This window comes from Pelecanus crispus, chromosome 2 (assembly GCF_030463565.1).
Source record: "Pelecanus crispus isolate bPelCri1 chromosome 2, bPelCri1.pri, whole genome shotgun sequence".
NCBI classification, from domain to species: domain Eukaryota; kingdom Metazoa; phylum Chordata; class Aves; order Pelecaniformes; family Pelecanidae; genus Pelecanus; species Pelecanus crispus.
This window is the reverse complement of record NC_134644.1, coordinates 145,465,570-145,481,838: the sequence shown is the minus strand read 5'-3', so window position 1 is coordinate 145,481,838 and position 16,269 is coordinate 145,465,570. Positions and strand designations below refer to the sequence as shown.

At 38.2% G+C, this 16,269-nt stretch overlaps 2 protein-coding genes across 2 annotated transcripts in view; one reads left to right on the top strand and one right to left on the bottom strand.

Moving 5' to 3' along the window:
* CPNE3 (copine 3) overlaps positions 1-16,269 on the bottom strand; it is a 112,322-nt gene that overhangs the window by 56,713 nt on the left and 39,340 nt on the right. The window lies entirely within an intron of this gene.
* The window catches only part of CNGB3 (cyclic nucleotide gated channel subunit beta 3), a 72,017-nt gene that overhangs the window by 53,745 nt on the left and 2,003 nt on the right, over positions 1-16,269 (top strand). Inside the window, exons 11-16 of the mRNA XM_075705895.1 lie at positions 2,432-2,573; positions 4,514-4,673; positions 5,087-5,184; positions 6,264-6,347; positions 8,306-8,424; positions 12,883-13,029. Of these exons, the coding sequence (XP_075562010.1) occupies positions 2,432-2,573; positions 4,514-4,673; positions 5,087-5,184; positions 6,264-6,347; positions 8,306-8,424; positions 12,883-13,029 (750 nt within the window). The remainder of the gene's footprint in view (positions 1-2,431; positions 2,574-4,513; positions 4,674-5,086; positions 5,185-6,263; positions 6,348-8,305; positions 8,425-12,882; positions 13,030-16,269) is intronic.

Sequence of the window (16,269 nt, the reverse complement as noted above, 5' to 3'; positions counted from 1 at the left end):
ATTTTTAGACTTAAGGACTCTGAATGAAAAGAGACAGCTCCAGCTGTTAAAATCTAAAACTAGAAAACTATGGTAAAATCATCATTGTTACTGCATTTCATTTATCTGCAACCAAGAAAAAAGTGACTTTGTAATGAAAACCAAAAATCAATTGCTTGGTAAAGCCTGACATTTTAGGTGAAAGACTTGGAAACACTTTTGAGTGATTAAATAAAAACCCTCATTGGAATTGGTTGTTACTGTGAGTTTATTTTCTCATATTTGCACAAAACTGACCCTCCAATTGTATTGTTACATGGACAGTACTTATTAATAGGAGTGGAATTCATATCTTAATAAGAGAGGAGTTTAAAAGTGGAGAACACCAAATTAAAATGTACATCTGAAGTCTGCAAGCAGATCAGGTGGCCTCAGATTCAGGGTAGGCACGAGAAGATGCATGCAAGACTATTTCAAAACAAACATCTCCAAAATTATTTCTTCTGTGGTTTTTTTTTTTAATTTCAAACTCAATAAAATTCAATAAATAGAAGGAATCTGCATTGCTTCAGAAGCAATAGTCATAGATGAAATAATAGAAAATCTCACTGTACAATTAAGGAAAAGAAACTTCCACTCCTCATCATTAGCAAAGCTGAAGCCTGATCGTACAGAGACTTATGAAGTCAAATTCTAACTAATAGGGGGCTTTTAAAAATATTCCTAAACCAATTACTTGTTAGCTCAGAAAAGAAGGGAATGATAGCATATTCATGACAATTACTTGAACTAATTAATCCCAGCTGCACAGTATGGGGGATGCTGTGTTAATAGAGGTGCCATGTTCTAGAACAAAATTTAAAACAGAAGCTTAGAGACATCAAGGCGCTTCATATATATACATAAAAGACTATCCTCAAAAAATAAAAAAAAATATTTCTGTCTAGGTCATTTGTTGTTTTCATAAACTTGTGTTACCATACTAATAGAAATACACTTGAATGCAATGGGCTCAAGGCTTCTGTACAAAGAGGGTTGTACAAAAAGAACAAAAAGCCTTTGGCCAAAGAACTCATGATTCAGGTATGAGAAGTAAGAGACCGCAGATGGATACAGGGAAGAAGTCAATATAAGCCATATGTTGAAGCAGAGTCTTAGTGACTGACCATTGCACACTGCTATATTTGGCTTCTAGATAAAGAGTTCTGAGAAAAGTCTTCAAGGGTGTTAACGTTGTGGTTTTGTAGCCTTTGATGGACAGCTCTTCCCAGGCATGAGGGAAAGTAGTGAAGAAGGCAAGAAAGTGCTTGTTAAGGTGATAGAAGGGATAATGGAGGCCAGCCACTAGGAGAAGTTAATGCAGGAGTCAACCTTTCTGTGCTGAATAAGTGAAGTGGCTTGGAGAAGCTGGATTAACATTCAGATTGTGGAAACATGTAACTTCCGTTTGACATAGAATCATAGAATCATAGAACCGTTTAGGTTGGAAAAGACCTTTAAGATCATCCAGTCCAACCATTAACCTACACTACCAAGTCCACACTAAACCAATCAAGGGTAGACAAGACTAAACCATGTCCCAAAGTGCCACATCTACCCGTTTTTTGAACACTTCCAGGGATGGGGACTCCACCACCTCTCTGGGAAGCCGCTTCCAATTCTTGACCACCCTTTCCGTAAAGAAATTTTTCCTAATTTCCAACCTAAACCTCCCCTGGTGCAGCTTTAGCTCATTTCCTCTCGTCCTATCACTAACTACTTGGGAGAAGAGACCAACACCCACCTCACTACAACCTCCTTTCAGGTAGTTGTAGAGAGTGATAAGGTCTCCCCTCAGCCTCCTATTCTCTAAGCTAAACAGTCCCAGTTCCCTCAAAACCCAGGAGGCAGAGCCAATGAAGGATGCTCAGTACCAGAGCAGAAGGAAGACCAACATGGTTAAAGGGGTAGGAAAATGAATGGGCACGAGAAGGACAACACTGCATTTCGTGCCCACCATAAGGCTTCACACTGGTGTCATCAAGCGAAGCCATGGAAGAGACCTTCAGATGTGTGTGCATCTGGTATGCCACAGATAAACTCTGGGAAGTCTCTAACACTTTTACAGTGCTTTTAATGTCACGGCATCTTCACTGGTAGCGTTCTAATGCTGTAATGGCCACCTTGGCAATTTATTACAGAAGTCTTCTGTAATGCTGCATAGAGTTACTGGAGAACAGTAAATAACTGCTGCATTTCCCATATATTCTTACTTTGCTGCCAGTGAGAACATTCAACTCAATATGATTTATATAACTGCATCATTTGTAAAATCATAACCCTTTATAAAAAATGCTGAAGGTCTTTTGGACTGAAAGGCATCACTGAAAGGCCCAGCTCAGGAAGGTATATGCTTAACTTCAACCACGTAAGTATCTGTAGTCAATAACAAAAATGCTGTCTGTATCCACAGGTATCTGAGGTGTTACTACTGGGCGGTTCGTACTTTAATCACCATCGGTGGCCTTCCAGAACCACAAACCCTGTTTGAGATAGTTTTTCAACTGCTGAATTTTTTCTTGGGTGTCTTTGTCTTCTCCAGCTTAATTGGTCAGGTACATCAAGAAATCAATAACTAGATACATTCAAATTACTGTAATGTAGTGATAATATATTCAATTTAATGAAGTTTAGCTCTGGGAAAAAGTTTAGCTTCCATCTGAATGTCCCTCTAACTATCATCCATACTTATTCTTCTGACAAATACGTGTGTTTAATCAGTTCCCAGTTTTGTAGCCCTTTTGCAAAAAGTTGATTTAAAGCCAAGACTCTACAGGACATGGATGATTCTTGAAACTATGTATAATTCTTTTTTAATTCCTCACAGCCAAGGAGACAGTTCCTTAACATTCACACCATACTGTTAAATCTGATATAAAATTTATAATTGTAGGTATGATATTAATATGTACAAGTTATTGAATAAGTCATGCTCAATATTACTGTCAATAGAATGCTGTTAATGGAAATCCCATGATTTTTGTCAAACTAGAATTCTGCTCTCTTCCATAAATTACAATATTATCTGTTAACCTGCGAATTAACTGTTTTCTATTTCTCTTGGTTCTCATTTGGCAGGAGTCAAAAAAAAAAGCCCATAGCACAGAAAATCAGTTATATTTCCAAATGAATATAACTGAAATATTTCTGGCTTGTAACTACTAAACTTGGGCTTTAGAGCCATAGGTTTTAACATACCTTGCCTACAGAAAAACAAATGCCATGGTTCCTATTTAAGACTGCATCTTTTCGGATTCCTGTAGAAATCGTTCCAGACCTTTTGATTTGTATGTCTGTTATTGGAAGAATTATTAAGAAAAAATAAACCTGAAATTTAATTTTTGTTTTGAATACAGGATTTGAAAAGTTCAATCAGTTAAAAATTGCATGTCTCTTGCTGTTTAGAAGTGCAAAAAGAGATAATCATCACAAAACAGACTCTTGCCTATAGGATTTAAAATTCATCCACAAACAAGAATTACCAAAAATAAAACAAAGCAGTTCATATAAAATATTTCTTCTGGAAAACTACCGAATTCAAGTATATTGGAACAAACTTCAAAGATTGTATATTTATAATTTTTTCCTAAATTGATATAGCTGTCAATGAAAGCACCATTCCCCAAGAAGATTCTGCAGATTAGTTTTGTAACCAGTATAGCCATTTGCAGACTCAAACCTTAAATCTTAACACATAAACAGCTTCATTGCAGTTTGTTATAATTCCTGTTTACAAGGAGCTCTTAAAATTACTGAGTTATTCCTGGTTTAGCACACTTGCCCAAAAATAGTTATTCCTACTGTAATCAATTGCATCTTTGTAATAAAGAGCAAAATTCAGCCCACCAGCACACTAATCCTTGGCCACTGCAACATGAAGCCATTAGACTAAAACCATGTCTATATAGTTATGCTTTTGAAGAAGGAATATCTTTTAACATTAACTCATCCACTTTCTAAAAACTAAATTACATTTGTATTGGACTGTTAAATGATGTTCCTGCACTAAAATCTTCAAGGACAACTTTCAGCCCAAAGTGCATTTTTAGGACTGATCTAGATTCACTTAACTATTTAAACACTGGCAGGATCTTAATTCTAGTAGTGTCAGTTGATGTTATTAGAGAAATTTAGCCCAGTTTGCTTCACTTCTGACTTGCATTGCACACTAAAGGCAGAGTAGCTTTATTATGGATTTTTAAGGAAAGCATTATTTATATTTTTCATCCATGTCCAGAAATATGAGACAGAAGAATAAGCTAAAACCCACAAATGATTCCTTTAAAATCGTAAATATAGACTTTCCAACACAATTAAATTAAATCTGTAATGCTTCTGAAAAGGTAGATGAATCACCTATTCAAAACATGCAACTGAATGTATAATTAATGATTTTGCAAACAAGTGGTTTATTCTTTTTATACATTGTTGACAAGATATTCAAATCAAGACTATTTTTGCTGAAATGTGTAGTAACAACAACTGATGTTTGCAGATGAGAGATGTAATTGGAGCAGCTACAGCAGGACAGAATTACTACCGTTCCTCTATGGACAACACTGTCTCCTATATGAACACTTATTCTATTCCAAAAGTGGTCCAAAATCGTGTTCGAACCTGGTATGAATATACATGGGATTCTCAGGGAATGCTGGGTAAGGCTTTCCATTTCCAGTTACATAGCAACTCCAGGTGAGAGTGGTTGTATAGATACAGATAGAGGGTGAAATTCACATTTCTTCTTTTCTGAATTGCATGTGAGAAGTGAGGAGGGTATTCAATCTACTTTAGAAAAGAAAAAAACTCCAAGGCAATATGACAGTATTTCACAAAGTCTATTAATCTATATAATGTTCTGGATATAACTTTAGACAGGATATGTAACTTAAATATCTTATGTGTCTTAGTAAAAGCATGTTAGCAGCTCCCTCATCTGAGCTCATAAATGCTAAAATAGCTCCATTAAGTTATTTTTCTGTACAATGCTCATTTTTATGGACATTCTTTCACTCTTCCTTTCTGTTTTCTAGCTAACAGAGTTTGGATTTGTTCTTTTTTTCTTTTACAGATGAATCGGAATTACTGGAGCAGATGCCAACCAAAATGCAATTAGCCATTGCAATTGATGTGAACTTCGCCATTGTCAATAAAGTTGACTTATTCAAAGCAAGTAGTTTTACAGGACAATGCAGAAATGTGTGGTATTCCTGAGGCAGAAACCTCGTTTTGTGTCTTGTAACACTTAAGAACATATTTGTTAATATGCAAGGCAAAATAGGTCTAAGAAATATTTCAGCCAATGGAGACATGTCAGGACAAAGCCAAGTGCCTGCCTTTGAATTTTTTTGTGTCAAAGCAGAGATTAAAAAAAAAAGCAAGTGAGATTAAGACACAGTCCCGTTGTATTGACATATTAAAGCTGATGTTATGGTCAGATTCTAAGTGATTTCAGAGTATAACTAATGTCAAGAGTAGACATAGAAGAATGTAATTTTTAATACATTTCACCTTGCCTTGCTGTATACAACATAGCACTGCCTGAGAGATCACTAACGTATGTGTACTGGCAACATAACTTCAATGTAGTGAATGCTACTTTTTAGTAATTTTTTGTGCAAGGGAGCTTTCTCTTCATTATCATGATAATTTTCCAGAGATGCAATTTAAATATGGTACTTAACATTGGATTTTTCACAACAAAACCAAGGAGACACTGCATTTTTAGAAGTATTCTCGACACACAGTAACCTTACCACTAATTTGTTTGTTAGAGTAATTGCAAAAAAAATCACATGATATAACTTATAAACATTACATACCTTCATGGTTTCTGTCGCATTTGCTGAAGACATGGAATTCATAGGTTCGTACCAACATTTGACATGAACTGTTGTTTTGGTTTTTTTTTTCCCCCTGGGTCAGGAAAAACAAAAATCACTTGAGACACCCATAAAGCTGTGAATGTAGCACTAACAGAGCTTCCACACCAAATTTAGAGGTACAGAAGCTTACTTCGTAAAAAGGTGATGTTCAACCTAAAGGGAACTTTCTAAGCTTTTGAAATGGCAGGTCTTTCAGTCTTTTCTTTGCTCTAAAAGCTGATCCTTATGATGTTTTGAGTTTGCATTCCACTTACGAATCCCTGGATTGTTCATGTGTTGTTGGGTTTTGCTGCCCAGCGTAAGCACTAATAATCACTTGTGTTACTGAATTAATAGAGCAATCAATTCTAACTATTTTAACAGGGGTGCGATACCCAGATGATATATGACATGCTGCTAAGGTTGAAATCCATTGTGTATTTACCTGGTGACTTTGTCTGCAAAAAGGTGAGCATTGTTGTGTCTTTCAAATAATAATTGTAGTAGGTATTTTAGAAAAAGAGTTCAGATATCAGTCAACAGTGTCCTTTAAATACAATTAATCCTGAGTGAATTAGATAGCATAAAAGTAATTAAGGTACTCTGTGTAATAATAACAAACGTGCTCTCAAGTTTCAACCTACAAGAAGACAATATGGATTTTATTACTTACATTACCAAACATAAAATTATAGTAATATGGGAAAGTACTTAATGAAAATACATCTTATCTAATGATACATCATGAAGTTTTAATATTTAAAATGGACTAAGCTTAATTTTTTTATACATATATACATACAAACCTAACCTGCAGGTCTCAATCTATGATGCTTTGCATGTGCTTCATTTGTGTATTCAGAAACCCTTAAGTGGAGTTATCCAAGAATGGAGACAATACACTGCATCCCATACTGCTCCTTACAGCAGGATCTGATCTTGCTTTTACTCACAGCTCTGAGCCATCTCCAGACTTTCAGCTGAATGCTGTTACACTGTCCCTTAGCAAAGATATCTACCTTCTCTCAGCATTTTGGCTCAAATATGGCCTGATATTAACACACATAGATAGCTCAGCTTCTGACCAAGTGAACCCAAGTCTCTTTTCAAAAGGCATGTAAACATACAGGCAGTGTCGGATGTAATTAAAGCATGGGGGAGGGTTAAGTATCAGTACTATTACTGTCCTGTTATGACCCACAGTTCATGCCACACCCAGAAGTGACCATCAGAACCCCATAACTTGTCTTTAGCAGTTCTGGTCCAGGATCTTCACTAAGGTCCTGCTCCCTCCAAGAGTTAAGCATATGATCCTCTTCCTGAATGCTGAGCTAGTCCCACTGACTCCACAGTGTGGGAAGTTAAACATTTGTGAATGCACTGAAGGATCGGCTGTGTCCCTTCAAAGACCAATCCCAGAATTAGTGTTGGCTAGGAAGGGTGGAAGAGTAGTTTGGTGCGTTTGCTTGTACAATGCACAGCATGAAAGGATCTTAGACTGCGGCTGGGACTCTGCCACAACACTGGTAATAAATGACAGTAACAGATTCAAGGTCTTGATCCTGCAGTCAGGTGCAAACACTTCTCCAAAAGGATGGATTACAAGAAATGGAAGCATCATTTTATTCCAGCTTGATTCAGAGCTAAAAGGCTGTTCACTTGTATAGATCTACTATGTGGCCAACAACCACAGTAATCCTATTAATGCTGTAACAGGTAGTAGGGAGTAAACCCCTGCTGGGACTACCTCCTCCTTGGTTGTACGTTGGCCTCATCGTACTTTACCAAGGAGGCTCTGACATGCAGGCTTGGAGGCACAAGTGAAGGGGTAGGAAGTGCAAGCCCTATGTTTTCAGTTCTGGCTTTGTTGCTGTTGCCTTTTCACTTTTAAAATGAAATTGCTGCTTTGCCTCAGTTATTCCAGCTGCACGTGTAGAAAAATATTTATTTGCCTGTCTTATTGAGATGTTGTGAGGACTGTTATAATCATGTGTGAAGCCCATTATATTACTCCAGTTTCCCTGCTTTTTACTGTATACACTGATGTCATGCTTTGAATCCTAGTAGATCCTGTGAAGGATAATAAATAAATTAATAATCTCTTAAACCATCCAGTGATCACATGAAAGTTGATGGAAATGACTGCTACTATCCTGATTATTATCTAGTCTCCTTTTTCCAGCCTGGCCTAGATGGTCGTACTCCTGTTCAAATATTGTTCCACATCACAATCGGATCTGCCAAAGACAGTCCTTGTGCTTGTGATCGGTGCTAGGAAAAGTAGTGCAAACATTTATTTCTCCATTATGCCAGTAAACCTGTTTATGAGAAAGTGGAAAGATACTTAAAGAATAGTTTGTCAGATTATTCTAACAAAAACCACTGCCCTGCTAAAACATGTGATCTTTATGTGTTTTTGTGCCCAGGGAGAGATTGGCAGAGAGATGTACATCATTAAACAGGGTGAAGTTCAAGTCCTTGGAGGCCCTGATGGTACAAAAGTCCTGGTTACACTAAGAGCAGGAGCTGTATTTGGGGAGATCAGGTAGGTCCATCGCTATTAACACTTTCTTTAGAACTGGTCAAATAATCAATGGTTGTTTAATTTCTCTGTGGTAAGCATGACAGCTATCACGGGGAGGCTGGAAAATTGGTAGGATCAACCAAGATGACACTGAGCAAGGAGATGAAGGTAAATGAAGGAAAATCTAAGGGAAACATCAGAGACTAATCTGGCAAAATCTGAGACCACTGTTTTGGGCAATCTACACAGTGATATACAGACAGATTTCTCCTTCAGCATTTAAAAGATTTAACACATCTTCCTGTTCTGAGGTCTGCAATACAGCAGGACCAAATGTATTTTATTGCCTGTATAGTGAGACTAGGTGCCCTTACACAGCAGATGGTAAAAATGATAACTAATTTCCAACAAAGGAGATAAAAAACATAGAATAGCAAATAAGCTTGGTTCATTTAGGAGCTGAAGTAGGGATTAAGTTGCCAAAAATCAGGCATCCACATTTGAAAATGTATTTGTTCAAGAGCATACAAAACAAGAAAAAGGCTGACAGACCAGATTTTTGGGTATGAGTTTATCTGGAGGAGAAAATTTTTCTCAGGTGGTTACAAATGTTTTTTATATTCTCCCTGTGGTTACTATGCAAAATCCATTAACTCTTATGGGCCATGTTCCCCAATTAGCCAATCAAGTGCTAGATTTTAGGCACTGCATCCCCTGCTGAGGTTGGCCTGAGGAAAAGTAACAAAATACATGTGCTGCTGCATGTGATAAACTGGATCCTTGATTTCTTCCAGCTGCCTTCCTGTTATTGTTAATCCTCTTGCCGGTAGCTTTAATCTGCCTTTTGAAAAGCGATAATCAGCTCTGTGCCAGGTTTACATTTATCTTCTACTTGTGTCTCCCTTTGTGGTAGAGGAAACATTCCCGTTTATCCAGTGACGATCCAGAACTTGCTTAGACCTCAGGTGGAAAACACCTGATATATCCCATAGATACAGACCTTTTTTCATTGAGTGGGAAAGTGAAATTATATCAGCTCTTTGAGAGAAGGTTATTTGAAAGGTATTTCTCTGTGTGACAACATAATACCTGAACAAAGCCCCAAAACAAAATGCTGTACTGTAAATTATGTGGAAAGGCTGAGGATGCACTGGTTTTCAGTAAGGGCTGAATAATGAAAAGATAAAAGAAAAAGCTACAGCAGCCCAGATATGTAACACGCACATAGTTGTCAATTATTTATTAGTCTTCTACTTGGAGCAAGGACTTTTTTTAAACTGAGAAATGATAATGATTGGTTTTAAAACAAGGAAGGGATTTTCAAACTTTTGATCTAATACAGGTGAGCACTTGTTTCCACATGAGAACTATGCAATGGCCTTTAAAGTTTCACTTCCCAGTATGTGTAAGTCTCCACTTCATTGCCAATATGGCCAGTAAACCCCTCAGCAATGCTATAATCCTACACTTCTAGTCTTGTTTTATTCATCATTGACCTACTGCGGCAGCACACCAGTTCAGACATGTGTAATTTGCATATAAATGACAGGCAGTGGATAAACTCAAGGCAAAAATACACAGCAACTGGCAGACATCTCCAAAATTGAAGAAAAGCAAAGACATGAAGCGCTAAGTGTATCGGTAGAGATTTATCCTCTTCCTTGTGGCAAAGTGTTAGAAAATAATGAGTTTGTATAGTGCCTTTCTATGTAAGTTTTGTCAAGGTCTTCTGAATACTGTATAGCAGAAGAAAATGAAAAAATATTCTTTAATGGATTAAATATTGCTTCATTTAGCACATCCAAGTATTCTCTTCAGTATTCATAGCGTGGTTATCACCTGATATCAGACTGATTTCCTTCTGATTTCTGATTCAAGATTCGTCTAGAGAAATATGTCAGCTTCATTCCGAATGGTTTAACTACATGATTTATAAGACACTTGCTATTTAATTTCACTCTGTTCAAAATGCATGTAAATGATGCTTAAAAAGTCTCTGAGGGTAAAGGAGTTGAGAAAACAAAAAACGTTTATCTCAGAAAATTTCCCTGAATTATACTAGAAGGCCAATGCAAGACTAATGTCAAACAAGTCCTTTGCCAACTTCATCCTTGAAAATTATTACAGAAACAGATTAAGTAATAGGAGTTGCCTTCCAATTAACATCTTGCCCTCATTACTACTTTGCCGGATAGACAATATCAGTTTGGGGAAGCAAAATAATCTCAGAATCAGAGGCAAACAGATTGCTGCCTTAATGAGAGCCTGTCTGCACAGACAATTGAGAAAGAGAGAAATTCAACTATAACACAACACTTCATTAGCCCACAGAAATTTACACTTTAAGCCAGATGTCCTCATTCATCCATTTACTGTTATTTCACTAGAACAATTTCCTATCAGAAAATGGTAATTCTGGAAAAATTAAAATATTTCTCCATTATATGTAAATTTTTTGACAGGAAGATCTCTAAATGTTTGGTCTCAGCTTTAGCCTTTCAGCTGGTTTGTAACTTTAACTTTTATTTTAAAAAAATCAAAATTAAAGGGAGTATTTAGCTTCATGAAAGATTATACTTACCACTTTGGCCCAGGATTTCCCACAAAGTGGCAGCTGCTGCTTTTCAATGAGCTCTGCCCCTTGGTGTTTGACATTCTGCTCAAAAGCAAGATCCAGACCTACTTCCCTTTCCTGACTTACCAGTTCTCTTCATAAGCACATAAGCGCCGAGCTGAGCCAACACAACCCTGCACATTCAGCTGATATGCATGCCATTCCCTGGATCAATTTGCTAATTTCAATGAACAGCAGCTTTCTACAGAGATCAGTTAAAAATTATCATCTCATACTAATATTAAAGCATTTCAGGCTAACAACTGGAGTAAAAAATGTAAGGTAAAAAAAAGCAAATTTCTCTATTAATATAGATATTACATTATGAAGAACCATTTCAGGGCAAATGTAGCTATTTTTAAAAATTTGGTCTATCATGTAACAGCACACTAGCTAAAACAGATTCAGTGATGAAGTCCATAACGCTGTCCTTAGTCAAGGATGATTCTGTTTGAGCAAGGGCTGCCTTACTTGTAAAATTCACCTCACATCATCACCATAATGAAAAAGTTGATCTCTTTAGTCCTAGTCTGCTTCAATAAAATGAGCTTTCTGTTAGGAAAGCCTGAAAATGATTGTTCAATGACTTGTTGAGAAGTGATTCATCAGAACTCAGAAGCTGTTCGCAATTTTCTTTAGTTGCTTTTCTTATTGTCCAAATAGTTTTATTCTAACTGTACAGAATTGTTCAAAAAGAAGACGATATACTGCATTTTCAGCTTGAGTTCATATGTTGATTGCTATCCTGGGTTGCAGAAAAACACTCTGTGTGTGTGTGTGCGCGCGTGCATGTGTGTGTAAAAATGTACGCACAGCTGCAGAGGTCTCATACTATCCTTTATAAGTCAAATACAATATATTATCTGTATGATCTAATGTTTATAAATATTTTCTATAAATACATTTAATATTAAAACCAATATTCCTATATCCTTGATTAATATTTTGGATAAGTATTAATTCATGTTTTATGGGGTCCAGATCATATTAATAACTTCTAAATTTAGAGATTACTAAATATTCTCTAAAAATATTAACTCACTGGGAAATATTTAAGGGACAAATTTTAGGGTAGATCTCCTTGAATACAGTGATAAAGCAATTTTAGTACTAAGAGCAAAATGCAACTTTCCTTTCTTATCACCACAGCTGAGAAGTGAAGTATCTTCATTTCATTTGCTTAATGCAATATGAACAATTTAATTTGTACATCTAATTTTTATGTGGATATCCTTCCTATGGCCAACTGCTGCTTGTTAAACTGGTCTAATGCCTTTCTTTCCAAACAAAATAGCCTTCTTTTTCTGGCAGACACTTTTGTAACTGCCAGCCTTAAAGACCTTCCTAATCCATATCATGCAACTTGCTAACCTTCAAATGTGAGATGTGGCATGTGAGAAAACTGAAAACCAGAGTCCCACAGAAGTTATTCATTCAGGAAAATTAAAATTCTTGGAGAGTAATTCATTCATTGTAAATAACTCTTTCAATAATAATGGACTTGTGCTGCTCTACTTCTGATGTAAATAATTTTCAACAGTAAAATTGAGGAAATGCCGAGTTCACATGAGGGCTAAAACAAATGCAGTCCTTGCAGTGGATGTCTCTTGGGAGAAATGTCTCTATCTAGCAAGACTTTTCACAGTCCTTAGCATCTACATATGCCTGACCAGCAGTGACAATTTGCCTTCCTGAGGCAAGAAGATATTTCTAATCCCACCTGCAAACGGGACTTCACAGGACATCAGACAGAACAGTTGGGCACATAAGTGAGCTTTACGATGACTTTAATGCAGAGCCACCGGTGAAGAGTTTCCTCACTAAGGCAAGTAAGGATGTGACTAATGAGTTTATTTTCATTCCAGCCTATTAGCTGCAGGCGGAGGAAATCGAAGGACTGCCAACGTGGTGGCTCATGGTTTTGCTAACCTTTTCATTCTGGACAAGAAAACACTCAATGAAATCTTGGTGCACTACCCTGACTCAGAAAAACTTCTCATGAAGAAAGCAAAGTATGTCCTAACAGTTTTTAAATCACATTATTTACCTGCTGAATGGAAAGTTGTGGCTTCTAGACAGATCCGCATTCCTTTCTTGGAAGAGTAACAGATGTAAACACATTTGTATTTAGAGGTCAGATTTGCCTGGTAGTACCTAGTGGAAGTCATGGTCTTGGCAGGGCTTCCAAGGGTTGTGGAAATGTGGTAAAGTAGAATGAAGTCTTGAATGTAGTTGCCTTCTCCGTTGTATTTAAGGTAACAAAACAAATAGGAGATACAGATGCATACCAGGATTCCTTACATAGTCAAGAAATAAACTGGAGGACAGATGTCAGTTAAGGAGTAGGTTTTCAAAGATGCAACCGAACACTCGCAATTAATTCTACAGAGATGCAATCTTCAATGTACCCACAGACTGATATGCATTTCCAAAACCTTAAGCAGTAGTTAGGAATGGATTTAAAGTAAGGCCCGACAAGATGGAAGTACACAGATTAGAGAGGTGTGCATTTTGTTCAAAAGGATTCTAAAATGGGATTTCAAACCCAAACTGCTTTTCATCTTGCTTTGGCTGTAGCTTGCTAGGATCACCATTTCCCCAGTTTTGAAAGGGCAAAATACTGTAAAATTTGGCATAAAATTGTGACAAAATTAGTACCTTGCTACCTTGTAAAAGGTCCAAATACATGAAACAGTTTGTCATTATCAGTATACTTCAGCACTCTCATTGTTCTCAGCTGTTGCCTTGCATTGCTATCAAAGGTTGGAAGGTTGCTCCCAGACTTGAAATTCCACCAGAGAAGACTAAACATAGCACAGGAGTGACATTTTGTTTAGGGAAGTGCTAGCAGATGGTTGCATTCAGCATTTTTCAACAGCCCTGGTTGTCAAATGACAGTATCTTGAGAATCATCACATCCCTGAGGAACAAGGAACCTAGACAACGAATGGGCTGATTGCCCAATTTTCAAAACCAGCATCAACAGGTAGAAAGGCGGAACAAATCCACTGACTGATGGTCCCCAGCATTTATCCTTCCTGACTTTTCTCCAGTTTCTTTCTAAACAGTTGTATGACCATCATTACTTGTTATTCCTGTCTCCCTGTCCCACACTACCTTCTTCTGCTTTCTTGCCCACCCTAATCATATCCTGCCAAGCCATTAAATTCTGCTTCCTCCAGATAGCCTCCAGATAGCCGGATAATAATCATCTATCCTTCGTACCTGCACCCCCCCTCTTTAGATATCAGCCTAGATACAGGATATCCTGTTTAAAGATATGCAGTACCTGCCCTATGCTGGAGGCCATGTATTCTGTTCACCTGTCTAGACACCCACTAGTTCTTCCAAAACTCCTGTGCTCTATGTATGGCCAGCCATGTCTCTAGAAAATCTAGGCACCAATGGGAGATTTGTGCACTGTTTTGATAAAGATTGAAGTTATGTTCAGTTTTGGAATCAAGTTATCATTTGCTCTGCCCTAGAAGGTTATGTTAGAGTTCTCTGTAGCATTGCCTTGGCCATCCCACACCTTTAAAGGGCTCCTTGAAATAAGCTCAAAGGAGTTATTCAAGCAAGAAATTTGGTCTATTATCACCTGTCTGATAGTCACTGTATGGTCTTTACATAATAGACCCAGGCAAGCTGCTGAAGTGTACTTTTTAAATTCATGACAATAAAACCTAAAAAAAAGCAAAATCTTCATTTCTGAAATTCCCAAAGTTATGAAGTACAAGATGCTGGAGAAAATTATAGTATTATGGGATTTCTTGTACTTCAGATGGCAAATATAGCCCTTGTTCATAAAAAGCCAGGGCTTTTGCAAGGATAGAAAAGTTGCCTTGAAAACTGAACAGTAACCTAATAGAAATTGAAAGCATGGGAACCCTCTGCTTTTAACTGGTTCCATCTATCTTGGAACTGTCATCTAATCTTTACCCTCGTTGTTCATTCTCACTTCTTGTCATTATGGTTGCAAATCAGTATAGCTATGGAAGGGTGTGAAAATCTAGTCTGCCGCATGATTGGCAGTAATTTTTATATCTTCAGGGTATCTTCTTCTACTGAAGAAGACCAAAAATAAGTACCACTGTCTAATTTGACCTATGAGAGATGAGCCATGCTGCATTAGTTTGGTAAACTATTACTTCCACAAGCATCAGCTGAACTCCAGACTGAACGCTAAACGCTCTCTGAATTGGCATTCAGAAGGCCAAGTAAGAGACTTTCACCTCAGGTATGAGGCATCCATCCGTCCCCCTCCATACTACTTCTCACCTTATAAAACCCTCGTCTGGTTTGCGACACCTTAATTTGAGCCTATACTTGTTTGTTCTCTAGTATATAGTTAAGCAATTGGCTGCTCATGGCTTGGACAGATGTATTCTTTGCTGGGTAAAAAACTGGCTGGATGGCCAGGCCCAAATTGTTGTGGTGAATGGAGTTAAATCCAGTTGGCAGCCGGTCACGAGCGGTGTTCCCCAGGGCTCTGTTTTGGGGCCAGCCTTGTTTAATATCTTTATCGATGATCTGGATGAGGGGATTGAGTGCACCCTCAGTAAGTTTGCAGATGACACCACACTGGGTGTGAATGTTGATCAGCTTGAGGGTAGGAAGGCTCTGCAGAGGGACCTGGACAGGCTGGACCGATGGGCCGAGGCCAACTGTATGAGGTTTAACAAGGCCAAGTGCCGGGTCCTGCACCTGAGTCACAACAACCCCATGCAACACTACAAGCTTGGGGAAGAGTGGCTGGAAAGCTGCCTGGCCAAAAAGGACCTGGGGGTGTTGGTAGACAGCCGGCTGAACATGAGCCAGCAGTGTGCCCAAGTGGCCAAGAAGGCCAACAGCATCCTGGCTTGTATCAGGAATAGTGTGGCCAGCAGGAGCAGGGAGGTGATTGTGTCCCTGTACTCGGCGCTGGTGAGGCCGCACCTGGAAGACTGTGTCCAGTTTTGGGCCCCTCACTACAAGAAAGACATTGAGGTGCTGGAGCGTGTCCAGAGAAGGGCAACAAGGCTGGTGAAGGGTCTGGAGCACAGGCCTTATGAGGAGCGGCTGAGGGAACTGGGGTTGTTTAGTCTGGAGAAGAGAGGCTGAGGGGAGACCTTATCGCTCTCTGCAACTCCCTGAAAGGAGGTTGTAGTGAGGTGGGTGTTGGTCTCTTCTCCCATGTAGTTAGCGATAGGACGAGAGGAAATGGTCTCAAGCTGCGCCAGGGGAGGTTTAGATTGGCTATTAGGAAAAATTTC